Source organism: Protopterus annectens, chromosome 9.part0 (assembly GCF_019279795.1).
Source record: "Protopterus annectens isolate FY-2018-M chromosome 9.part0, PAN1.0, whole genome shotgun sequence".
Classification (NCBI taxonomy): Eukaryota; Metazoa; Chordata; order Ceratodontiformes; family Protopteridae; genus Protopterus; species Protopterus annectens.
This window is the reverse complement of record NC_056743.1, coordinates 140379307-140406418: the sequence shown is the minus strand read 5'-3', so window position 1 is coordinate 140406418 and position 27112 is coordinate 140379307. Positions and strand designations below refer to the sequence as shown.

The following is a 27112-nucleotide window of genomic DNA, read 5'->3' as shown; positions in this document are numbered from 1 at the left end:
GAGTGCGTATCCAGAGGTAAGACTTTGATTAAACAGCTGTCCTAGCTGTGGGTTTAATTCCTCATTGAGTTCATGGAGCACACAGCCGGGGACACCATCAGGTCCCATGGATGCTGTGTTTTTTGCTTTGGAGAGCAGTTCTCACTTGGGCGCTGGAGATGTTTGGGGGGCTGCAATCGTTTGGTATCGATATCTCTCCTTTTGGGGGGGAGGGGGGGGGAGAAGTTTGCACTGAACCTGTCAGCCAGGATGTTGGCAATGTCTTCAGGATCAGGTGGACAGTGGTTTCACTTTTGATAACCACATTGCTACAACAGTCAGGAAATCCTTTTATGTGGCACACCTCATCACTAATGGCTTTTCATCCTGAAAAAAGGAGGTCATTGTCTCACTGTAGTCATCCCTCATTAGACCCATTATAGAGTATTGTGCCCTGTTTGGTATGCATCTCACAAGACATCTGCAAAAGTTGGAAAGGACACAAATACCTCACTAAAAGAATCTCAGGCCTAAAGCAGATGCCATATGCTGACCATATAAAAACACTACAGCTATACCCTGTGGCATATAGTCTACTCGGAGGCAGTCTCTGCTTAACATACAAGGCTATGTCAAACCTTGAGCTGTTGGACATGCTCCACTTAAAGAAATCCCAATCCCTCAGAGCCACACGCTGCAGGGATCTAAACATTATCACAATGTATGTATGTATGTATGTATGTATGTATGATTTTCATTAAGCAATACTGCAACCTATATCTATTCTAGATCTCACATGGTGTTCATAATGTGGGATTATACAATGCAGTACTAATAGTGCAAACAGGCTGATTGAAGTCTTAATAATTTTGAAGATGAGACACAAAACAGAATGCTTTTATTAATAATAATAATGAGAATAATAAAACATTTAGTAGTAGTTTGTGTATATGAGCAGAAGTAGAGCATTTAATATAAAGTAAAAACATAATGTATGTATCATATTGGTCACACTTACTCTGTAGTCAGGCTTCACTGTTTTCAATAGACCAGTAAATAAATAAAAACCATAGCAAATGTGATTAAGATATAACTTTGTGTGTGTTGTCAATGTGATTTATTCAAGTAGTCTTGGTGATTTTCTTGGTAGGAGTACGCTATGCCTCTATTTATACTGAAATAAGTGTCGTTTCTGCATTTCCCAATAGTTGTGCATCCATGTATACTATGCAACCATTAAAAACAGTGTTCAGTGATGCGCTTGTGTGAAAGAAAATAGTCTATTCAAAACATAGTCCGTTGCATACAAATTAATGATCTTTTACTAATGAAGTGGAAGAAACTGAATACTGTTGTGATCATTTTACTTTTATAATTAAGGAGGCCGTGACGCTGTTTGATTCTCTGCTGGCAGGAAAGTATTTCATCTGAAAAGTAAGGGCAGTGACTACCATGCAGATTATGTAGCTACTGTGCAAATAACATGATTTCCGCTGCTGCTGTTTAGAAAGTGGCCATGTCTTCTGTGAAAATAATAGCTTTTATCTTCTAGATGTAATTGCAGTTGTGTAGTATGCATATGCTTAATTAGATATTGGGAGCAGACCACTAAGCACAGGCTTATTAATAATTTTAATTATTTTGTCATTTTGTATTGTCCACAGAACAGGCACTTTACTCTCACTACAGGATGGCTGGTGACCTGCTATCGTTGCTCTTGTTCACATACCTCTCGATTTCTTAGCTCAAGATTCATGATAAAGATAATTGGGGGGAAATGGGTCGAAAATCAGGGACAATCTTTAAATATTACTCCAAGTTACTTACAAAGTTAATTGAAGAACCATTTGTGCATTTTCTGAAGTGAAAAAGTATGTAAGTGTTTGTTATTATAGACTTGCTAATCCTCAGTGATTTACCAAAATAACAATGTTGCAAAGGAAAGGACAAAAATATGAGGAGAAATTAAAGAATTTCTGTAAATTTGTGGGCAGCTGCAAGGTAGGTTGGTTGATTTGTGTCATTAATTGTAAAGATAAGAATATTTTCTTTTTCTCATTGGGTACAGTAGGTATGTGAAATGTATCTCATGCTGTTTGTACATAATGTGATGCAGCTCTCAGCTTCCATACTGCCAGTATGCAGTTTCAGCCAGGGGGCTAAAAAGCCCATGAGGCAGATCAGTATCTATAAATCATTGCCAAGGGAAAAGGCATCTGGTAAAGCCAAAAAAAATGACACTGGAAGCTATGTTGTAATTGGAATGAAAAGACTGTGTCAGTTTACTGTAATCGTATACTTCACTGAGTCACACTTAAGTGATGCAATATTTCTATCTAACCTAGTAATGTAAATAGTTGTATGAATATGGGTTAGTCACAGAAGTATGGGGGTAAAAGGGGGTGAAGCTGCTGCATGGATCACTATGCTCTGCTTAGGTTCATAGATTAGTACTATGCTAACTGCCCTTGCGAGCCATTTTTAAGCTTAGGCAATTAATCAGTTGTGAAAATTGAACTCTTCACCTTGTGCTTGCAAGGCAAACACCTTAACCATTAGGCCACCCTCACAAGCCAAAACATAATGTATTATCTTAATTTTTTTTTTAGAAGGGATGAACAGACTCTCTATGCAGTGCTGGCATGGAATCATGCATGCATGTGTGGCAGCATCATTGCATTTTTTGTCCTAAAGTAAGGGTTAATCTTAACCAATAATGCAGCAGCATAAAGTTGCTATGTGATTGGCTGGCTGCAGTCCCTTCTACAGTGTGAGGAGCAATCTAAGGACAGACATCAGATATGCTTTCTTACTTGGAGGCAAAATATAATTATATGGAGTACAAGTAAGGTCAGTGACAATAATACCCATCTGCACTCAATGACATCCAATAGATATCATGCACACACACAGCCAAGAAAACTAATTAAATTAATATATATGATCACTAAATAGATTTTAGTACTAAACACAGGGTTCCTTACTTTCCACTGCAATACTAGACAATGTTGATCCCTTATTTTAACTTCACCTTCAGTTTGGCTTTAATGTCTGAATATAAATGACCTTTCCATAGTCCCACTTTCCAAATTTCAATAGGGAAAATCCGGAGTGCAGCTGGAGTGGTCAGTCACACTTCATGTTTGTGCAGCTGTGTTTATCAGTACTTATTCAAAAATTGAACACAATCTTCTCATGTTGTTAAGATACTTCACTGAAGACTGCTATCCAATGCATTGTCCCAAATGGCACACACAAGCAGTGCTCTGAAAAAGTTCTATTTAAAGTGGCGATACAGTTGTATTTTATACTATTTTTGAGTGTTACAGTTGTCAGTCGAACACAGTGTGTGTCTTTGCTTCATTTAAAGTTGCAGTCCATCTTTGAAGTTTCCCAGTGGTGTGAAGTCTTATTGCAAAACTGTTTAATGTTTATTATATTTTATGTAGTCAGATATTTATAATCTGTGGTCATTTTAGTAATGCTGCATAACTACCTGAGGGTGATTTATAAAAATCATTGTAGATTTGGGATTGCTATATCTATGTTCTATGTCTACAGGTAATGTGTGTTAAATTGTGGCTATGAACTTTCTATACAATAAAATTGTCCTACATCCCTATGCTGTTCCTACAGGTGGCATGTAAATGATTGCTTTATTTTTTTGAAGAATAAATTAAAAACACTTAAACAGCATTGACATTTTGTTCTTAGAGAAACTATGATGTTATAACAGACTGTTAGTTTATATAAAATGCTTAGAAATGTATATCCTATACCTACTAAACTGGGACTCCTGAACACATTTTTCCAGCAGTCTAGCCAGATAATATTTTCACTTTGTAGATACGTCAGCTTGGTACAATGCTTTATAGATATTTATGTGCCTGACGGACTTTTTAGACCCCTGTCTGAAACTGCATACTGGCAGTGTGGAAGCTGTGAGCTGCAAGCATGAAGATGAAGCCATATTGCACTAAAACTAACCAGGCTGTTTTCAAGCTAAACACTTAATGTTAAACAGTATGTCTTGTTTCATGGTAGCATAGAATCATAATTTTGAACTGATCGATATTTACTAATTTTATAGCTTAGCTGAAAAGAAGCACTTGTGCCTCATGGACCTACCTAGTTAATTGAGTGGAATCAATACAAATAAATCTGTGCACAAGAAAGCAATTCCCAGAGGCAGTGAATCATTTCTAATTACAGTGTCAAATACAAATGAATAGTGAGCTAGCAAGTAGTACAGTAACTGGGGCAAGTAGTACAGTAAGTGGGGCATTACAAAAGTTGTAACTGGGGCATTACAAAAGTTGCTGCAAGACTGCGATTAAATCATTGGATTAATGAGGTTAAATCATTGGATTAATGAACTTTGGTTTAAGTAGATTGATGGTATTAACCTGGATATCTGGCAAATCAAGGCTTATATTAGTAGACTGTATGGCAGATGACATGATGTTTTGATCGATGAAGGTTAAATAATGTACCCCACCATTTTCTTGTCCATCCTTTTCATGTTAGAACTTATTGCAGATGTTCTTTCTATTTCCTTACTATTTGTTTTGTCTTCACTTTCTTCCCTTTTGTGACAACATACATATGTAGATGCAGAAATAACAGGTCTGTCTGTGCTGGCAAGTTGTGCAGGTGACCTTTTCCTTTGACACCCATTATTTTCTTCTTCTACCCAAAAAGTAAATGGAAAACTTAATTTTTTTTTTTTTTTTTACTTTGGGTGTCAAGGTTGTCTCAAGATAAATAATTGTGTACTTAAAGTCATTCAGTTACATACAGAATGTGATATTGATTTGTTTAAAAAATTACATCGATTTGCTGCTAGCTAGCCATACTAGAAAAGATCAGCAAAATGACTGCGACCGTTGTGCAATCCAGAGCTATCTGAGGTCTTCTAGCATTGTATTAGACTGTCATTCCTTGGGCCTAGTACACCTGGATACTTTGGCAGTTCACAGCCTCACTGGAAGAGTCCCATGATCTGATTAGCCTTTGCTTTTCACCCTAAAGGTACTGAAATCAGTGGAGGCTGTCATCCTGGCACACCATCAGGGTTTTTCTGCTGTAGGGCTCAAGTCCTTCCATCTGGCAGAGATGATGTGCACACTGTTGTGTGAGTATATGATGTGCTGCATTGCCACATTTTGTACTACTGTTTCACTGTGGGAATCAGTGCTAGACTGCCTCATCTCCACTACAGGGGAACCTGAGGTACACCACTCACTTCCACTATCTGATTTCAGACCCTTCAGTGTTGAAGTAGCTAACTAAACTCATGTCATTGGTGTTGCACTTGGGGCATTATCCCTGTAAAGTATGAAAACATTCACAGCTGCAATGTAGCTATTGTTTCCAACTCCCTCTTAAAAGAATAAAACACCCTCAATCAGTAATGTACCTGTATACTGCACAGTAATTAATAAATTACACTTTACATGGAAATAAAAAAGGGAAACCTAAACCTAGGTCCTGGAAAGATGTGCCTGATATATTTGGAGATCAACATGATCACACTAAGAACTCATGCTGGATTTTAAATTGCTACATTTCACTTTCAAGTACACTGCAGAATGGTAGCATCTGTTCTGAAGCAAAAGGCTGCAATCAGCATTGCTCAAATTGCTAACAACTAAGTCTTGAAGACCTATATTTAACTTCTGCTATAAAGCTGAAGTGATTCAGCTGTGCATGTCAACAGTTACAAACAAAGCTGGAGAATCCTGTAGTTTTTTTAAACATTGTCCAAATAAAAGATGACTCTCTGCACTCTAAGCTTTTGCAGTCCTCATGATGAATGTAGTTGCCTTAAAAAGCGTTGCAAACTGTAACTAAATACAGAATCTCAAAAGCAAATACAGATTTTATCTCATAAAAAGTCCAGCTGTTGTCAGTTGTTGAATGAAGACATTGCTGTTTCTTTGAGATGTAGAAGTCCATATAGGAAAACATCACAAACTCGGGTTAAATTCTGCAATGGAGATACCTGATTTATTGAATAATTGCACTTAATAGTAAATGAAAGAAAGTATACTTGACATATCCCAGTGGTAATTTGTGGCACTCTAACAGTCATTCAAACACACACAATGTAAACTAAAACACTGTTGGCGCATATACATGCAGGCATCACATACTGTCAAACTAGAGAGTAATACAACACACGCTGAACATATTTGTCAGTATTTTTTGCCGGGTGACTCGACTCTGCATGCTCATAACCACTAACTTGTAACATTAAGAAAGGGGATACAAGACCCCACAAGTAAAACACTGCAACCACTCCCAACAAGCAACAGACATGCACATAAAACACACACACTGTCTTACATATTTCATCACACCCAGTGCAATCGGCAAAACATACGCCAACTACACATGCTTTGGGATCTGGTGTTTTTATGTAATCTCTTCACACACTAACCCTATCTACACTACACTAACTTTCAAACACTTTCATTCAAACCATACCAGTCTGTAATCTAATTACTCAGTAGACTAAATGGCATCCATTCACATACTTGCATACATGCAGACATGCACACACTTGCACACTCACATGTATTGTCTTTGGCAGTTAGGAGAATCTGTGGTCTTAACATTTAAAAAAGTTAGTCTGCTCCAGGTGATGTTTTGCTAAATCTGATCTTGTTAATCCTTAAGAATAGTGAAGAAGAGACATCAGAAAGTTTCTACTTCAATGGACAGATCTCTCCCTCGGGCTTTGATATATTTTTTTTCCTGCATGAGGGTCATAAATACATGCTATGTAGGCTTACTTGCCAGTTTCTTTTGAGTACTGGTTATAATCCTCTCACTTGGGAAGGAAGCATTTGATAAACGCTCAGTATGTAAAACATGGCTGTTGGGTGACTCCATTCTCATTCAGTTGTCTGTGTGCGTGTGTCTGTGTGTGTGCGTGTGTCTGTGTGTGTGTTGCCTGAATACTGAAAAGACAATGCCTAATGAACATTATAGGATAATTCCATAGGCAGTAATAAAAGTGGGTAATGCCTTGGAGAATGTCTAGTGAATTGGATGCATGTGTTGAAGGATGTAATTGGTGATTTGTATTCTTATACTTTTAAAAGGCAAAAAACCCCACATAAAACCAGTAATACTAGGAAGAGGCAGAGGGGTAAATATTTATTTATTTTATTTTACATTTGTTTACCGGGCTAGTCTAGCTGGATACATGTCCATTTTCAGTAGAGGCCTGGGGAGAAAAGCTCCAAGAAGAAGGTACAGATAACATAATAGATGCTAAGACAGTAAAAATTACTATAGGCTTTACATATATTTGAAATAGAGATAAAAATAAAACAATTGGCTATACATGTAGTTGAAATGGAGAATAAAAATACAACAATTGGCTTTACACACTATATAAAACAGGCACAGAACTTGTAAATAATCTCACATGCTTCAATTGCAATTGTCGTCTTGGAGGGAAGTGGTGGAATTCTGGGGTGGTACAGGCCTGAACTTTTAGTTAGTCAGGTTTGGTACAGGGGCACAGCCAGTGTGACTTGAGGAATTCTTTGAGGTGTTTTTTTGAATTGGTTGAGTGAGGTAATAATTCTTAGGCTGGTTGGGAGGGAGTTCCACAGCCTACCAATGGAGTTGGTGTAGAGAGCATCACCTCCAGAGTTATTAGATTTGACGGTTTGTACCCGGACAGTTTTAGAAGATGTGAGGCAGGTTAGGTTGGAGTAGGGGGTAAGTATTTTATTAAGTGAGGGGGTGTTGTCTGGTTGGTTAATTATCTTAAATGCCTCAGTGAGTTGGTTGATTTTGAGGATATTGGGCAGTTCTAACCATTCAAGTGCCTTTAGATTTAGGCAGTGGTGGGTTCGATAAGGCGTCCCTGTTATGAATCTGGCTATATGGTTATAAGCTGTATAAAGTTTATTTAGCTCAGTCTTGTTGAGGAATGAAAATATTGGGGAGGCATAAAGGAGGGTTGAAAGGAGATGGGTGCGAGCTATAGTTAGTTTGGTGTGTGGGTTAGGAAGTTATTTATTCTGTACATGGAGCCTAGTTTCTTATTGACAGAGTTAATGGTTAAGCTGATGTGTATGTCAAATTTGAGCTTGTGGTCGATGGTCACACCAAGTAGTTTGGTGTGGGAGACAGGCTCTATGATGGTTCCATTGGTAGAGATCACGTGGAAAGTAGGGTTGTTGGCGTTTGGAGGTTCTTTACCTTGGCCGATAGATGCAGAGGGAAAAAATAGCAGTAACTTGGTTTTAGTAGGATTTAGTAAAAGTTTTAAATCTGAGAACCATTTTTCAACTATAGTAAAGCACTGCTGGGTTGAAACTTGGAGTTTGGTGAGGGAGATGTCTGAGCAGATCAGGGTGGAGTCGTCTACATATTGAATACAAGAGGTTCTAGGGATGACTGAGTGAAGATCATTTATAAAGATAGAGAAGAGAAGGGGACCAAGTATAGAGCCTTGGGGAACACCGATGTTATTTGGGAGTAAATCGGATAGCTTGTTTTGCCATTGGACGGCTTGTTTTCTACCAGTGAGGTAAGCATTGAACCAGCTGATAGCGAGGTTACTAAGATGTAGTGTTTTCAAGGTGTGGAGCAGGAGTTGGTGACTGACCATATCGAAGGCTTTTGACAAGTCAAGAAAGAGAGCGGAGGATATTAATTTGTTGTTACGGTTGCTGTTGAGTGAGTCCACGAAAGAGAGAAGGGCAGTGGTTGTGCTATGATGGGGGCGAAAACCATGGTGGGTGTGGGACAATAGACTATTTAGGGTGAGGTAGTTTATGAGCTGTTTATGAACACACCGTTCCAGTGGAGACAGTATAGCAATGGGTCTGTAGTTAGATGTGTCTGTAGAGGTCCCGCCTTTGTGAAGAGGGATGATATAGGAAATTTTACAAATAGAGGGAATGGTAGCTTCAGCTATGGTTCTGTTAATCAAGATTGATAAGGGGTATGCTATGGCATCAGATGCGATTTGTAAGTAGTCTGCTGGGAGTTGGTCCGCCGCCAGGGTGGTTGGTTTGAGCTTTTTCAGAAGGGTACGTATATAGGAGGTGGATATTGGCTGTAAGTTAAACGAGGGGTGGTCTTGGTCATTAGGGTTGCTGGTGGGGGGGTACAGGAAAGTTGATTGTTTATTTACCCTTCTGCTTCTTCCTAGTGCTTTCATTATAATTTAAAGGTCAGTGGTACAAACTAATCCTCATAAATAAGAAGTTATGTACTTACCATAACCTTCCATGTGAGTTGTTCTCTCCTTCATTCTTACTGATGGGTTTGGAGGTGATCATCAGCTCAGAGTTTGCCAAATAGCAAAGGTCGAGGTCTCAAACAGCTTGAGGTCAAAGCCCTAGCCCACAATGAACATTCCCCAGATGTTTGCTACCAGCTAGTGTAGAAACATATCCAAGATTGCAAGGAAATCAAAATCCAGGCTGAAAGGAAACACCTCAAGAAAACCAAAACCAGAGTGGCACCTGTTGTACTTCCATACGTAGGAAGGGGGTAGGAGGGGTCATAATAATGAAGGTGAGAAGGGGGTAGGAGGGGTCATAATAATGAAGGTGAGAAGAACAACTCACATGGAACATTATAAGTATGTAACCTGTTAATGTGAAGCTATTCAATCGTGCCTTCATTCTTAATTTTGGGTAGAGTTCCCAGCACCGCAGTCTTGGGTGGCTCACAGGAGTAACTGTTTCAGGACAGGAGATCCAAATGAAGCTCTGTTCCTAGAGGCCTTGTCCACATTGTAATGAGATATAAGGTATGTGGATTTGACCAAGTGGCAGCTGCACAAATAGAATCAATAGGTAACCTGGTCAAGAAGGCTGCAGAAGTAGAAACTGCCCTTGTAGAGCGAGGCTTTACCTTATGTAAAGTAATTCATGCTTCTCTGTAGATAAAGGGAATACAATTGGAGAGCTATTTTGATAATGTAGTTTTGGAGACGGGTGCACCTTTTTCTGAATCTGAGAAGGAGACAAACTGTTGATCAGCCCTTCTGAGATCTTTTTGTTTTGCCCAAATAGAAGTAAAGTTGTCAATGCACGTCACGTTTGTGAAGCATATATTCCAACTGGTTTGAATGATTAGGAAAGAAAGCTGGTAGCTCAATTGTTTGATTCAGTGTGGATTCTGAACATACGTTGTGTAGGAATGATGGATTCATGCTGAGGGAAACTTTATCTTTCTGAAATATTAGGTAAGATTGCTTAATGGAAAGGGCTTGCAATTTCAAAAATCTGCGTGCTGATGTAATGGCCACCAAGAATATGGTCTTCCAAGAAAGTTCAATTTGCAAGAGAGACTGGTTCAAATGGTTGAAAAATAATTTTGGACAAGATTAAATTTAAGTTCCAGGGAGCAGTAGGGGATCTGATCAGTGGTTAAGTGCATTAAGCATTGGCTAGATTATGAGATACCACGTTTGGATGCATTTGAGTTGGACTGAAATGGTCGCTGCTGCAGCTCCTTCACTTAACAGTTTCATTCGGAATTCCAAAATATCTGATATAGATGCCAGGAATGTTCTTCTTTTATAGCCAGATGGAAAACATTTTCCACTTACTGAGGTATAGTTTCCTAGATGTAGATTTGTGAGATGGCAATAGGATATACTGTGCTTATTCTGATAAATTCTTGAACTTGGCTATTCTGGGAATTGGAGTAGACAAGCTGTCAGTTTGATGGACTGAAGAGTGGGATGAAGAGCTCCTGATGAGTGGGTCATCGTATCTGGCACTGGGTCCAGGATCCAAGGCTCCTCCAGTAGATGCTTCAGGAAGGGGAACCGAATTTGACGAGGCCAGTATGGGGCAATTAATATGTGTCCTGCCCAGAAAACTGGTTTTCTGCAATATTTTGGGAATTGGTGGAAAGGGAGGAAAAGCATATAGGAGTCGTGGAGGCCACTTGTGGACAAGTGTCCCTTGAGGGTTGTTCCTGTTGAGGGATCAGTGCAAAGTATTTGCTGCACTTGGGGCCAGCCTTGCTGCAACCTTTTTGCCACCCCCAAGAACACCATGTGTGGAAAATCAATTCTGCTATCTCATTCTTGAGACCACTTGTGAGGTAGCAGAATAGCTTTGCTAAGTCTGTCTGCTATTATGTTGGATTTCCCCAGAATGTGCATTGCAATCAGAAAATGCTGGGTGGACTCTGCCCATTTCCATAATCTCAGAGCCTCTTGACACATGGGGTAGGATTTGGTTTGGTGGTTCCTCATTTGTTTATGTACCAGACTACTGACATGTTGTGCCACTGGATTGCAATTGTGCCTAGGGGAAGAGTTTTGAAAGGCCTGCAATGCTAGAACTGCACATCTCCAGGACATTTGTGCAATTGAGCCTTGTGAGCCTGCCAAGTACTTTAGGCTGTCCGTCCCTGATAATGGCACCTCACCCTCACCCGATCAAGGAGGTGTCTGTGGTTACCATAGGCAATGGAGTAGGGAGAACAAATGGGCAGCCCATAGTCTGTCTCTGACATTAGCCAGCAGTGAAGCTCGTCCTTGCAAGAGTCTGTAATCAAAACTAGATGATTCATGGGGTTAGTCCTGAAATGTCCATTGTGTGTGAATAGCAGCCACTGAAGAATGCACATGTGAGATCTCACAAGGAAGGATTATTGCAATAATTGCTGCTGCCATAGTGCTGAGCAGTCTGAGAATCTGTGATGCTGGTGCTTTTTGTTTTGACAGGAGATCCACATGTTGTTGGAGGACCATCACTTTTGGGAGGGAGTTTCAGGAACATGCTGATCGTGTCTAAGTCTGCTTCTATAAAGACTGTACTCTGCAATGTCAATAAAGCAGACTTTTCTGAATTTATCGTAATGCCCAGCTGTAAGCATAGAACTGTGGTTGTGTCCCTTGCTTGAATAAGTTGATGGCAGGTGGGTGCAGTAAGGAGCCAGTCCTTCAGGTAAGGAAACACCTGGATTCCTAAATGTCTCAAGTGAGTCATGAGTACTGCCATGCATTTGGTGAACACTCTCTGGGGGCTGTAGTGAGACTGAAGGGCAGGGCCCAAAAGTGGAAGTGACTGGCTCCCAGTCAGAGGTGCAGATGATCCCTGGATGGCCTGGTCATTGTTATATGGTAGTACGCATCCTGGAGATCTAGAGAGCACATCCAGTTGTCCTTCCTTAAAAATGGGAGAATAGACTGAAGCATGACCATGTGGAACTTTGTGTTTATCATATTCTGCATGCTACAGAAGCAACATTTCAGTAGCTAAGCATATATTTTACTGGTTTGGGAATGCCTGTGAATAGTGCATTTTTAAGGCTTATGGCATAGAGCAGTATTTTGATTAGCTATGTGGGTAATTAAAGAGACTGACCTTAGACAGCTTAGCTAGCAATAATTAGTCTATTACCCTTTGCTTGTATTGAGGCATCATTATTGCAATGGTAGTATATTGCTCAATACTAGGTTCACATCCATTTTATATGTTGTTCAAGCCCTTCTTTATGGATTCTAAGATGGTGCAGCTGAAGTAATTTGATCCCATGTGTGCAAGTATCAGGTCCTGTGTGTACCAAGGGTGAAGGGACACGAGTTATCTGGAATCGCACAGACTGATTCTCCTCATTCTGTTTTTGCTCACCCTGGTGAGTACAGCATCAGTATGTGTAATACTGAGTTGCCTATCAGTAAGATGTTGACTTATGTGCAAGTTGCCGTAAGGGATTGTGCAGGCTGCTTGTGTGACCCCTTTATATGGCTGTGTTTACTGCTGGATGTTGCTTTAGACCTGTTTATGTTGGATAGCATGAAAGAAGTAGACTTTGGGTTTAAACTGATGCTTTGGTTTGTAGTTGTAGTAGTTTTGGATAGAGATTTTAATTGCAACAGCATAAGACAGTTTATTTACAATATGTGGATATTGTGTAGATGCAGGGGGTGTAAAACCAGTGTATGCAAATGGCTGAGATGGTTGCCTCCAGTTATTTGTGCATCTTGTATATTAACTCATTGTTAAACCAAAGGATTTATCAGGGAGTGTGGGGCAATTGTTACACTCTCTTTAGGATGTTATGTGGTATAAGGCTGACATTAGAAGCAGGATCAGGTGTCTCCCCATAATGACCATTGTTGCTGTGTGGTGAAGTTTATTAAGGAATTAGGGGGAATAATACAGGGGAGAAGTTTTTTGGACTAGGAAAACAAAGACCCACACAAAAATAAGAGAGATTGTGGAAATGTGCTCAGGTGAGCTCATGTCTGCTGACGTCAGCACAACTTCATACAGCCCAGAGAAAACTTTAGACAGAATGGAAGTGGATAACTAACTTGTTCACAACAGTGACAAGAAGGTAATCTCTAACTGTTATAGGATGAAATAATTGATTTGCTTGGACTACCTGCAGTGTACAGCTGTGCTGCACTTGTTCCAGCTCTGCATAGCGAATATTACAAATGAAAGAAAACAGTGAAAAATTAGTGGAAATATGAGCCTACAGCAAATAATCTCTTAAATTAGTCCATACTTATTCCAAGATGGTCTCTACACCAGGCTAAACAGATTTATTCAAGGCAAGAAAAATGCAGATTTACTCAAAACAGAATCCAAAATGTAGAAACAGCATCAGTCAGTGCAGAAAATCATTAAATGCCTAGATCATTTAGGTAAGTGTAGTGTACAAAAGTACTTTCCTGGCCTTTTCTGTAATTTTAAAATCTAGCAGTTAGTGATGCATTGTGTGTACAATGATGCACATGACTGCTGTCTTCTCCGAAAGACAGGGCTGAGCAGGAAGTATAAAACAAGCAAGCCAAAGATCCAATGAAAACAAGTGAAATCTGAAGCCCGAGTGCTCGTACCTATCCAGGACTAGCAATAATTAGTCCAATTCTTACGGTCATCAATCAGTAATTAATCCAAGATGGCATCTACACCAAGCTAAACAGACTTAAAACAGAAAATGAAATAGATTTAGCTAAAGCAGACAAACTTCATATTTTCTCAAAGCAGAAAATAAAATGCAGAGATAGTATTATAGTATTGGGCATTGGAAGAAACAAAAAGATAGATCAATTTGGCAACTTAAGTGCATACATAAAACAAAAACAGTTTCCTGTCATTTTCTCCGATTTTTTAAAGCATAGTCAAGCAATGAATTCATGTGGTGTAGTCCTATCAGAATTTTAATTTATGCTTTGTTGATGGAGTACATCTGACTGGCCGTATGACCATTTTACAGGAGAAAGTCATGCTGACAACCATTTGACCAGGGTGCTGTGAAAAGGGAAATCATTCAGATATGGCAGCAAACAAATTAAAGCTGTGGTGATGGCAAAAGAAGGTCAGGAGACTAAAAAAATATTGCAGATGATCCAGGTGTTGAATCCATAATTTGTTGGACTTCAGATAAGGAATCTGTGGATGCTGAAACTGAGACTGTTTTTGGAAGTGCTTGTTTGCAGAAGTATGCTGTTTCAAAAACTTGGACAGCTTTTGGTGATGCTGACAATCCAGAAAGGGCAGCAGGCAATCTGAGTAATTAAGAAAATACTGAAGTTACTCTGCAACTAACTACTGTGGATCGTAATGATTTAGTTGTTTGGAGTTCAGGAGAGAAGCAGCCGCAAATTATCAGTTCTGAGTAGGGCTTCATATGGCCAGGACATGAGCACTGAGCTATGTGATTGTTTAACAGTACAAACTACAAGAGAAATGAGACTGGTTTTGAGAATATTGCAGAAAAGTGGAAATGCTAGAGACAGGTATGTTTGAGGCAGTGTTATTGTGCATTTAGGCTTTACTGTTACCTCAATTAGGGCTATTCTCCAAATAGAAAGTGAATTTTTGTAAACCTACATTTTGTTGCCAAACAGTAAGAGTCTGTGTGGTTTGATTCTCAACTAGAGCGTCTTATGTGTGGAGACGTGTGAATGTGTGGAGACGTGTGAATGGGTGTACCTTTGTTGAAGGTTGTGTGTTTGGGCTGGTAACTTGCCACGTAAAGATTAACTACCAATTATTAGCGGTTAGGAGTTCTGCTGTGGCGACCCCTAACTGGGAAAAGCAACAACATTTGAGAAATATGCATTAGTAGAAGAGCTATGTTTTTTCATGTAAGAACTTTAATACACAATACATTGACTGTACAACCTAGAACTGCTGATATACTGAAGACATGGATGTAAAATGTACTTCCAGTACTGTATATGAAATTTAAAATAAATGTTTGGACTGGGATATGGAAGAGTTGTGTTAACAGTGAAGATATTGTGCAGTTAATGTTGTTGGACAAAGGGTTACGGGAAATCTTTGGGGCATCGGAAAATTTTTTTGTCCAGTTTGGGAAAGGCAGGCATTTAGTTAAATGTCAGATTGTGCAAATGAAAAGCTGTGTGCATAATGCAGGGAAATAGGGTATTAGTTTAAAACTGTGCCACAAAATGGAGTAAAACAAGCTGTTTATAGTTTGACTGCCTGAAGTTGTTGGAGCAGAAGTAATTTCACAAAAAGAAATGGCAATAAATATTGTATTTCAGAGTGGAAAAAATGGAATGTGATGATTAACCAATGAGAAAATGAGACATGAGGTGTTAATAAAAAAAAGTGAAGTAGAGTTGAGAAAGGAAGAAGAGGGCACAGAAGATGAAGTACAGGAGCAGGAAGAAGAGGGCACAGAATATGAAGTACAGGAGCAGGATGGGGAGTATCTACATGGTATTCCTTAGTGTAATGATGAAGTATGTGGGTGAAGCAGGTGCAATATGGAAGGAGCAAGGGTGTGAAGCAGGTGCAATATGGAAGGAGCAAGGGTGAAGGAGGTGCAATATAGAAGGAGCAAGGTTGAAGTTGATGGGGATTAAAGTTAGAAAAAAATGAAATTAGAAGGTTCAAAAGCTGCAAAGAAGGGAAAGGCTATTTTTCCTTTCTGGTGGTAAATGTTAACAGTATAAGAAATGAAGCTGTGCAAATATTTTTGTGTAAATGTGTGAATATTTATGTGTAAATGCTATAAAGAAGTGAATGCGGGTATCTTGTATTTTGCAAGAGATTGGTATCACAAACAGAAAAAGATCAAATGAAAGCCCTGTGGGGGCAAGTATGGAGTTGTGTAATTATACCTGCTTGGGAGTTGCAGTGTTGAAAAATGGTGAAGTGCTAGATATAACAGCAGTTCCTTTGGGTAAGGTGCTTGCAGATGTGAGGTGGTGAGGAGGGAAGTGTTGGCTTATTGCTCTTAATGGATATTGATAGTAAAAAGCAGATGTTGGAAGAAATGTAAAAATATGTGACACTGCATATGGAGATAGTAATAGTATGAGGTTGTTGGTTGTAAATGTAACGTAAGAGAACATTTGGGAAAATGAAATTATGCAGAACATAAGGATATAATGAAATTCACAAAGGCAATTTTACTGATTAAAAGTGGAAGTAGAATGAAAATGTATTACTATCTGAACAGTTACAGGATGGAATGGTTTGTACACAGCAGAATGTGTGTCGAGGAAGAAAAAGACTATGTTGATAATAAAGGAAGTGGTTAATTTGATAGAGATGGTGGGAATGTAGTAGTGTCAGAATAGAAAGCGTCTGTCATTGTAAAGGACAGTGCTGTTAGTTGTGGTCCTTTTGTAGGAAAAAGGATATACATATGACTGTTTTCAGGAAATGAACATGGATATTACTGTTATGGAGAGTATAAGGATGTCAAAAAGATGCATAGGAAAAATGGGTCAAATGTGGATGTGAACCACATAGAATATATGCAAATAAAGGTGTGAGGCCTTAGTATAAGACATTGAGATTGTAGAGTACTTTTTAGGATAATAAGGTCACCGTTGTGGAGAAAGGAAATGTGTTTATTATTCACTGAGCTTTATAAAGTGAAAAAGTAAAATCCTCATTCACTTTTCTTTTCCAGACATGCTGTTATCTCCAACAGCATGGAAAATGTATTACCTAGAAGCACTTTAGAGTAGCCATTTAGTCGTCATGTTTTGAGATGTGGGAGAACTGGAATACACATTGAGGGTGGGAGAGAATTAGAATATGCAGGAAAAGGTATTCGAGCACAGGAAGAACATGTAAGCCCTGCAGAAAAAAATAACCAGAGGTTAGGATTGAGCAAGGGACCCTGAAAATATGAAATAGAAACCATAAACAGTGAGCTACAATGCTTCTTAGAACTATCGAGACAATATTTTAAAAGTATATTTTTCCGTCTCTGCTGCAAGTGTTTACAAAAACTACTCCAGAGGAAGTGATGCAGCATAAATATGTGCACCTCCAGTGGAATTGATGCAGAATACCTTCATATGCCTCCAGTGGAACTTATTTCCATTAAAACTAATGATGCAGGATATGAGCTGTTTGTTGGTTCAGTGGTGCAAGGTTTGATTCTCTCACTCGCCATTGCCTAAGTGTGTGACTCTGAGCACGTCACTTAACCAGACATCGCTCTTGGGCTGAAGCTGGAATAGGTCCATGGAGATCAGTGATCTACCCCAGAAAACAAGTAGAAATAAATACATGTGCATGTTTCTGCTGGAATTAAAGAAGCATACCTGTGTCTGCTTCCAATGAAAAGTCATAAAAGAAGCCAGGGTCATTAGTGGGCCAGCTAATATTAGAAGTCCTTTTTTTTTTTTTATTTTTTTTTTATTTATTTATTTTTTTTTTATCCTGTTTTATCCTGATTTGTTTGTAGACTTGAGTTTCCAGATCATTATCAGAAATGAGGAAAAGAACTGAATGAGGTGCCTGGTGACTTTTGCATGTGGAAGAAAGAAATCACTGGTATATTTTATTGGTATCACAGAATATTATTCTGAAAGGGTGGCTGGGGAAAAGCTGCTGGGGCTCTTAGATTAATGTTGCTTGTGGAGTGAATAAAAATCTTGGCTTAGGGATGACTGGGCTATAAAAGAAATGGTTGTCTGTTTTCTGATCTTGAAGCAGTATTTTGTGTACTTGTGGGTGATGGTAGATGCTGACAGGAAGTACAAATTGAACAGTTTGTTAAATGATTTAAATGAGGTGTCGTTAAGACTTTGTACTGACTTAAATACTGTAGCATGTGAACACATAATTAAAGGTAGTATTCCCAAAAAGTAGGAAATGCAGAGCAAGGCAGCGCACAAATTTGTTTCAGCATGTGGTTATCAGCTAGTCAGAAATGTTTTCAAATTTATATTTGAAATGGACACAGGCTTCAAAACAGAATTTTTTTCCTAGGGAACTTAGTTTTCCTTGCTTCAACAGATTGTGCTTGACGTAGAAACAAAATTCCTTTAATCCCTAATGAAGATTTCAACACCATGTGTGTAAGAGTCTGGAAAAAGTATGAAGTGCAGCTTTAGTTTCAGTTGCCCCTGCTGTCCTATGTTTGGGATTGCTGTATCTGTTTGCACTTTTTCTGCCTGTGTGTCGATGGCTGTTTTGCACTAGGGTCAGTGCTTTAGGACTGAAGATAGGACAGCAGGGGTAATTGAAATGAGGGCTGCTGCATTTTGTACTGTGTCCATTTGATGAGTTTGTTCTGCATTTCCTGCATTTTGGGAATGCTGCTTTACTGGGTTTTGGTTTTGTTTTTGGACATGATGTTGAAAGGTATAGAATGTGCATTGCTGAGGAAAATGTAGTTTTTTCTTATCGGCTAATGAACCTATTGCATTTTGTTTGCTCAGTTGCATTCTTTATTTCCTTTTTGTACAAATTTCTAAATCTAAACTGTTTTTCAATATTTTCAGGGGAACAGAAGGCTTAACGACCATCTCAGGAACAAGGAATTCAAGCGTCACTTTCACTATTCGGCCTGGAAATAATCCACCCATATCATTGCAGAATAGAACGACAGAGTTTGATAGAACTTCTACTACAAGACGTGCTCCGAGTCCTGTAGTATCTCCCACAGAAACACTTAAGGAGATGAGATCATCTTCTTTGCCATCTTCAGCTTCTTCTCCTACTCTTTCTGACATATTTTGTCTGCCAAGCCCACAGGCTACCGGGGAACTATTTAGTCTAAATACTGGAAGAAGTCGATCTCCATCCCCCTCTGCCTTGCAACAGTCAATTTCAAACAAGCCTTTTACAAGCAAGCCAATCCATCTATGGACTAAACAGGATGTAGCAGACTGGTTAGAAAGTCTAAATCTAGCAGAACATAAAGAGGCCTTTATGGATAATGAAATAGATGGCACTCATTTACCAAACCTTCAAAAGGAAGATTTAATAGATCTTGGAGTGACTAGAGTTGGACATCGAATGAATATAGAACGAGCTTTAAAACAAATTTTAGACAGATAAGAGAGGCTGAACTTTTCTCTCAGACTTTGTTCACTCTCAAGTATCTAATTAGATATGAAACGGCCTTTGGTAGTAATGGCACAAATTACATACCTTTTGGTACTGTAAGTTAAGGTGGTTGTACAGTTAGTTTATAAGCACAATATGACAAGGAAATGATTTAACCAGTTTACTGGGTGGCCTGTTTTCTGCTGCTGCTACAGGCCCCGAGGAGTTTAAGGAAGATGTATGAGATTTCTCGAACAGTATTTCTTTAAAATAGATGTAATCTTTTTAATCGACCTCATTTGGATGCATCTAAACCAGCAGAGCTGTGTTGCATTTTCTATCTTTGCTAGACTTTCTTCCAAGAAATGCAAGTACTTCTAAAATAAAAATGTAGATAAAATTGACATTATATCAAATGTTGAGAAGCTCTAATACCATGTATGTTATGTTTTATTTTCCTGTTAAAATGTGTTTTTAACTAATTTCCATTTGAAATGATGCATTTTACTGAAAGTCCTAAGTAAACCTTGAAAGTAAACGAGGGGAAGTAAGATGTTTAACAATTATTCATTCTCTAGCTTTCTTTCAGCATTTGTTGAAATCGGTACTGGGCAAGCATTTTATAACCGCCCGGTCAGAACTGTTACAATGGCATCAGTAAGTATAGTATGGAGGAAAAGAAACTAATCATCACTGTCTTCCATTTGAGTGAAGGTGTTAGTGTGCTATTATTTAGCAAGTAAACTACTCAAATATTGCATAATTTTTTCCTTTAATGAGTCTAACAAATTTTAAGACGTGCCAGTAAAAGATATTATTGTCACAAGAGTTGGTGAAGCTGCAGTATTCCTTTATGAAAAGTTAACATGATACCAATCATTCTTTTGGTGGCATATGGGGCACAATCAGATATATATATAGATATATATATATATAGATATATGCATATATATTTTTAATGTTTATTGTGTGTTGTGTGCCTAAAGGGGATCTATAAATGATTGCTACTCATTTTATATAAGACTTGTTTGCCTAAAGAATGAAATATTAGTTCTATTAGAACATATTGCTGTTTTTCAGCAAAAGAACTGTGAATGATTTCAACTGGTATAATTTGAAATGAAAATTTATATTATACCAAATCCTGCTATATTGCTACAGTGCACCAGTGTTTCAACATATATAAACCATCTTATGTAATGGGTTTCCCAAGTGTTAGGGCCAGCATTTGTTCTATACTGTAATATTCAAAAGCTGCAATTACATGCTTAGTTTATGGCAAGTTGTGTATACATTACCAAAGTATCACAACATGTAAAATTGTGTATAACTGTAATGGTACCTTTTTTAGATACCTGAGCACACTTTTAAGTCGACTCTGATAAAAACAAAATAATGACTAGATGTGACTGTTGATTTGCAGAATTTACATATACAGCTAATGATTTGTGGTACCTAAGTTAGCAAAGTAGTTGATTTCTGAGTTCTTACTAATAATTACAGCATTACCCAGTTGATCTGGCAATGACTATGTATGAGCCACAGATATAATTTCTAATTTCCCTTAGACTTTCTTTTCATTTTTAGATGGATCTTAAGATGTTTCTCGCTATAGTTTGTGTAAAAGACTTGTGTTCAAGTTTATATGTTGCTGTAATTTTGTGCTTTAATTCCTCTAATTTAGAAATGATTAAAATGTTCCTGTAACTGCACTTTCCCAATCCTTAATAATCTTGTATGCCAACCAAAATTACTGTAAGAAATAAATATAATATTGCACTAAGATTTTTGTCTTTGTTCTAAGTAGGGAATAGGTCATTTTTGAACGTTAACAGAATTATTTGCAATTGAACTTGTTAAAAAGGGCAGAGAAACATAGCTGTATCTTTTTTCAGTTGGAGTAAAATCATGATTTTAATGATATTACTAGTCTGAATCTTAGCAAATGTTAGATGCCTCAGGGTAGGTAAAATTATTCAGTAATATAGTTATTTATTTATTTCTTTATTACTTGGTAAGTATGTCGTGCAAAATTAATCTCCTTTCATGTTTTTCACAGAGATGAGCCTTCAAATGCAAGTAAACATTCAAAGCACAAAATACCAGACAATAATTTTCAAAACTTGTATGTCAGTGTTTTAAAACATTTTACTGCTAACTAAAAGTTAAGATGATCTGTGACGGGAATATTCATTTAAAGCTTTGCAATGAACATCTTTGCTGAATAGTAAGTACTAAAAAGTTAAGGAACGCTTGTGTGTAAAGATGTAAAAAGTCAACTGTGGGATTCTATGCAAGACTGTGATGTTATTTATCGTTTACTGTATGATTATTCTGCATATATCACAAAGATATACACTGATCTAATCAGCGTATCCTATAACTAAAAAGATCATCTCCACTTGACTCCAAGTAGACTATTCTCTATCTGTTAAACTTAGCATTTGCTCCTACAGTACTTATTACCTTGATACGGCACTGTTGTCATAGATAGTACCCCAAAAAGGTAACCCCCCATTTCTCGGTCACCCACGTCCCCTTGAATCTTTTTTAAAGTTTTCGTCTATCCTTCTAGCATGTCGAGGGATCAGTTTCTAGTGTCCTTTCCTGCTCAGCTGGTGAACCTGGGAATACTGAGGCAATATTACAATTGCCTCATGTACACAGACAACCCTCTCCTCCTCCCAGAAAACACAAATACATGCGAGAGATGCAACTATACGGCCAAACTGGAGGCTGAGCTGTCTCAACACAGGACTGGCAAGACCAGTCAGGAGGAGAGGGTTACCACACACACTATAGACCCAGTCTCACATAGCACCATCACAACCTCAAATCATACACATAAACACACAAAGACATACTCGGAGGCTCTGATCAAAAATCTACCAAAACAGCAGAGGCCAGCAAAGCAGACACCCAAACAACCACCACCTCAGAACACAACACCTGCAATACATAGACCTCACAGTCAGAGTGTCAAACAGTCACAGCCCTTAAGGCCAAACACAATGCCAGACAGACTAGTCATTGGTGACTCCATAGTCAGACACACTGACGTCCTTCTCACCAGACTGAGTAAGGAGAAGGTCACAGTAAGCTGCCTGTTGGGCGCTAGAATCCGCCACATAACGCAAGCACTCAGGTCTCTCAACAGCAAGTACAAATATGACTCAGTCATTGTCCACGCTGGTGTAAACGACCTGAGACCTACCTCCTTGGACTACATGAAAAGAGACATTGAGGAGCTCTCTGATTATGTAGCCCAGGCAGGTATGACCCTGACCTTGAGCAGTATCCTACCTTCACCAAGAATGATGCCACAATACAGAGATAAGATGATCAGCTTTAACAATTGGCTTAAACACTGGTGTCATTCAAAGGGGATCCAGTATCTGTCTGCCTGGGATGTCATGCTGGACAAGCCACGCTGTCCATGAGGGACGGTTTGCACCTGTGACCCCTGGGATTCGGGAAATTGGCAAAGGCTCATGCCACCCCGATAGTGGCTTTTTTAGGCAAGGCACAAAATGAAAACCAACCACCCTAGAACACAAAAAGGAAAAAACTAAGGGTAATGCTGCTCAATGCCAGAAGTCTCAATCTCAAAATGCACGCACTCGAGGCCCTTCTCAGTATGGAGAACATCGATGTCTGTGCTGTGACAGAAACCTGGTTCAAGGCTCCTGAGAGCACCCCAGCGCGATCAGGTTTTACCTCATATCATGTGTTCTGGCCCCAAAATCCGGACAATACCAAGTAAGGAGGGGGGGTATCCATATTCATCAAGGACACCCACACCTCCAGACTGGTGGCAACGCACGATGCATCGGAGACCATCCAGGTGCAAGACTGCTCTGCAAATTGTAGCATGTTACAGGCCACCCTCACAAAATCAGGAACCTCACATGGCCTTCCTGAAAACGCTAGAGGGGATAAATGTATCACCAAACACCATCATACTAGGTGACTTCAATTACCCTAATATAGACTGGGAACACTACTCAAGTCCAAACACCCTAGCCCAAAAGTTCCTGGAATTCATAAACTCAAATGCCATGGAACAACTAGTCAGCATCCCCACAAGAGGAGATAACATACTTGATCTCATCATCACGAACATGGGAGCACAATGTTCAACACCGGAAGTAGACCCCTCACTGGTGAGATCAGACCACAAACTAATCTCGCTGGAGGTCCTCATCCCACCCCCACCTGAAATAAAAAAGACCACAGTAAAGAACTATTCAAAAGCCGACTTCACACTTCTAAAGACTAGTGTGGTCTCCTTGAAGGCCCCCGAGCCGGTGGAAAACAGTACTCAAGCTGATGAATCACTTACAAGCACCTTCTACCAGCACCTGCAGGAGTGCATGGATAAGGCAATCCCAAACAAAACAAAGACTCTTAGTACCAAAGGCAAGCGTCCAGTCTGGTGGACCCCAGCCATAAACAAACTCTACAACAAAAGGAGGAAGCTACTACAAGATAGAGCAAAATCCTTAAAAGGTAAGAAACCCTTGATCGCTATAAGTAAAAAACTAAGAGCTCTCATAAAATCATCCAAAGCAAATTTTGAGAGAAAAATAGCTAAAGACTCAAAAGACCATCATAAGGCCTTCTTTAGCTATGTTAGAAACCTAGGAGGAAACTCCCAGATATGCTCAGAACTAGTTCAAAATGATGTGAAGATTACTGATCCTACAGACATTGCCAACATACTGGCTGACAGGTTCAGTGCAAACTTCTCCCCCCCGTTCCCCCCCAAAAGGAGAGATATCTATACCAAACGATTGCAGTCCCCCAAACATCTCCAGCGCCCAAGTGAGAACTGCTCTCTCCCAAGCAAAAATCACAGCATCCATGGGACCTGCTGGTGTCCCTGGCTGTGTGCTCCACGAACTCAATGAGGAATTAAAACCACAGCTAGGACAGCTGTTTAATCAAAGTCTTACCTCTGGATACGTACCCAGGGAGTGGCGCACTGCAACTGTGGTCCCACTTCACAAAGGCGGTGCCTCCACCGACCCTGGAAATTACCAGCCCATTAGCTTGACAAGCCTTATCTGCAAAGCCATGGAGAGGATCATAATGGACCTCATAAATAAAGACATAGAGAATTTGCAGACTTTGGATCTAACCCAGTTTGGCTTTGTCAAAGGCAGATCATGCCTTTTAAACTTGGTTGACTTCTTTGAAACAGTCACCAAAGCCATTGATGAGGGAAAGGCAGTCCATACAGCTTACCTCGATTTGGCTAAGGCCTTCGATACAATACCCCACTGGGGTATCATTGAAAAACTCATCAGCTTAAATGTTAAACCATATATCACAAGATGGGTTCCAAACTGGCTGAGTGACAGAACCCACAGGGTCAGAGTTGCTGGCGCCATGTCAGACTCAAAACCTGTCACAAGTGGTGTCCCACAGGGCTCAGTCCTGGGCCCACTCTTGTTTGGCATCTACTTTTCCGAAGTACAAGCAAACACAGGAGGGTTATGGCTGACAAAGTTTGCAGATGACTGCAAAGTATAGTAGAAAACACATCTGACACAGATATCCTTCAGAAGGGTCTCACAGAAACTGATAACTGGTGCCAGAGCCACGGCCTGAAGTTAAATGCCAAAAAATGCATAGTCATACCCTTTGGGAAAAACAAGGTTACCCCTAGCTACCAAATAGGTGGGAATCCACTGAGCACAGAAGAAGTTATCAGGGCCCTGGGGACCCAGGTTGATAGTAGTCTGTCATTCGACACCCATGTAGCTAAAGTAGTCAGGAAGACCTTCTACATTGCCCACCTTATCATGAAGGGATTCTCATCTAGATCAAGGGAGGTCATAGTCTCCCTTTACTCATCACTCATCAGACCAATGATTGAGTACAATGCCGCATTCGGGATGTATCTGACCCGACAGTTGCAGCAGCTGGAGAGGCCACAAAAGTTCCTCACCAAAAGGATAAAGGGTCTCAAAAATCTGTCCTATGCTTCCCAACTGAAAAGTCCAGCTCTATTCAGTCGCTTACCGCTTGGTCAGAGGTGACCTTTGCCTAACATACAAGGCCATGTCAAACCCAGATTTGATGAATATGCTTCACCTCAAAAAATCTAGATCCATCAGAGCCACAAGGGTGGGACACTTAAACCTCGATACTGCTATTAATAGGACGTGCTGGAGGGATAGATTCATCACCCAAAGACACCCTATGCTGTGGAACAAAATCCTGGTACATGTGAGGCAGAGCACCTCGCTGGCCTTGTTCAAGAGAAATCTTGACCAATGGATGGGAGATCGCAGATATACCCCAGGGATTACCTCAGTGTCACTGCTTGACAGAGGCACAGGAAAATAATGGGTATAGTTCCCCATACTAAAGAGGTGGCGTAAGCCACAAAACGATGGGCTAGGCTTGTAAATGCCCTTGGGCAGATAGCGTAGTATGAACCTAAGATGTATCGATTCTCATCATCTTCCGTATCACAATGAAAGTGAGCAAGTCTAAAGTAAGCTGCAGAACTCCTTCCCTTCCATTTTCTTGATTGAGTGAAAAAATTTGGAAAGCAAAATGTGATTGTTTTGAAGGTAAGTATTAATTAACATAATGTTCTCCTCGAAGTTTCTCATTACTCTTCTGGTATATATACAAAATGGGTGACATTCATACATACCACTGAAAAAGTATCATGGTTTTGCATCCTAAATAAGAAGAAAGGCAAAGGTAGAGGTTCATAGATCCACATAACATGCTGAACAGTAGATGGGGGGGGTATTCATATTACATTATGTATCTACATAATTTGTTTATTCTTCCAATGAGCTATACAGTCAAACAAGTGTTTCTAATATGCCCGTATTTATAGCATTGTTTATTATTTTGGCCTTACTTGGTTTATTTCTTTGTATAAACTATTGTCTTAAGTTTCATATTTATTTATATGCAAGTGCTATTGTTAGTGTTTGGCTGTTTTTGTTATGGTCACTTTAATTTTCAGTATACGATTGTGTTTTTGTCTTGTTGCGTATGGAGCTTCTTCTCCCCTGGAACAGTGTTGAAAAGTAAATTTTGCTTAGTTGAATGATGATTGTAAATGCATGGAAATTAATAAGGAAATTAAGAGAATAAATATTTTGAATTTTTTGTCCGATACCATCTTAATCTCATAAAAGTTTATAGGGGAGTCGGAGCCTATTCTGGTAATTGAGGGGAGAAAGATATGAGGCCAAAAACACATATGGCATTTGGTCCTGCATGTTATTTAGAGTATTGCTACATCATTGGACATTAAAGGAAATTTTGAAGCATAAATGCAGGGACGATGTCCCTACCCTGGGCAGAAGGCATAGTAGCTAAGAATAAAGCTGGAAGAACAAGTTCTGTGAGGGAGGATGTTAAATTTAATGAAGTCTGGTGTCATGGATATTGATGAGAGACAGAGAAGTTTAAATTGGTGAAATGTGTTTTAATAAAATGAAGGGATTGCATACCCAAGTGATTTGTAATTGTGTGAAAAGAAGACAAGAAGAAATGAGTGTAAATTCTTGTTTGGTATGCCTTTTTCTCCTATGATTGGTATTGTTCAGTTATATTTCTTACATATTGCTATTGTTTATGCTTGCAAATCCTCATATTTTATGACTGTGTGTCTGTAATCACTGGGTCTAGCAATCTCTGTAATTAGTGTAACTTTGTCCTTTGTTTTTCATGGACTATCTGGTTTTCTTTTACCTATTTTTAAGTGGTTTGTAATGCCATGTGATGTAAACTTCATTCTCTGTAATGCTTTGTGGATCAGTTTTCCAATGCTATTCAGCAACTTCAGTATTGTAGTGTCTGCACAATTACCAGAG

The 27112-nt window shown here is 39.2% G+C and overlaps 1 protein-coding gene across 1 annotated transcript in view; it reads left to right on the top strand.

Annotated features, from left to right (window-relative positions):
• SHANK2 (SH3 and multiple ankyrin repeat domains 2) overlaps positions 1-21045 on the top strand; it is a gene marked incomplete at its 5' end in the record, with an annotated part of 750291 nt that extends 729246 nt beyond the window's left edge. The window contains one exon of the mRNA XM_044082082.1: positions 18716-21045. Coding sequence (XP_043938017.1) covers positions 18716-19274 — 559 coding nt within the window. The remainder of the gene's footprint in view (positions 1-18715) is intronic.
• Positions 21046-27112: the final 6067 nt, after the last annotated feature.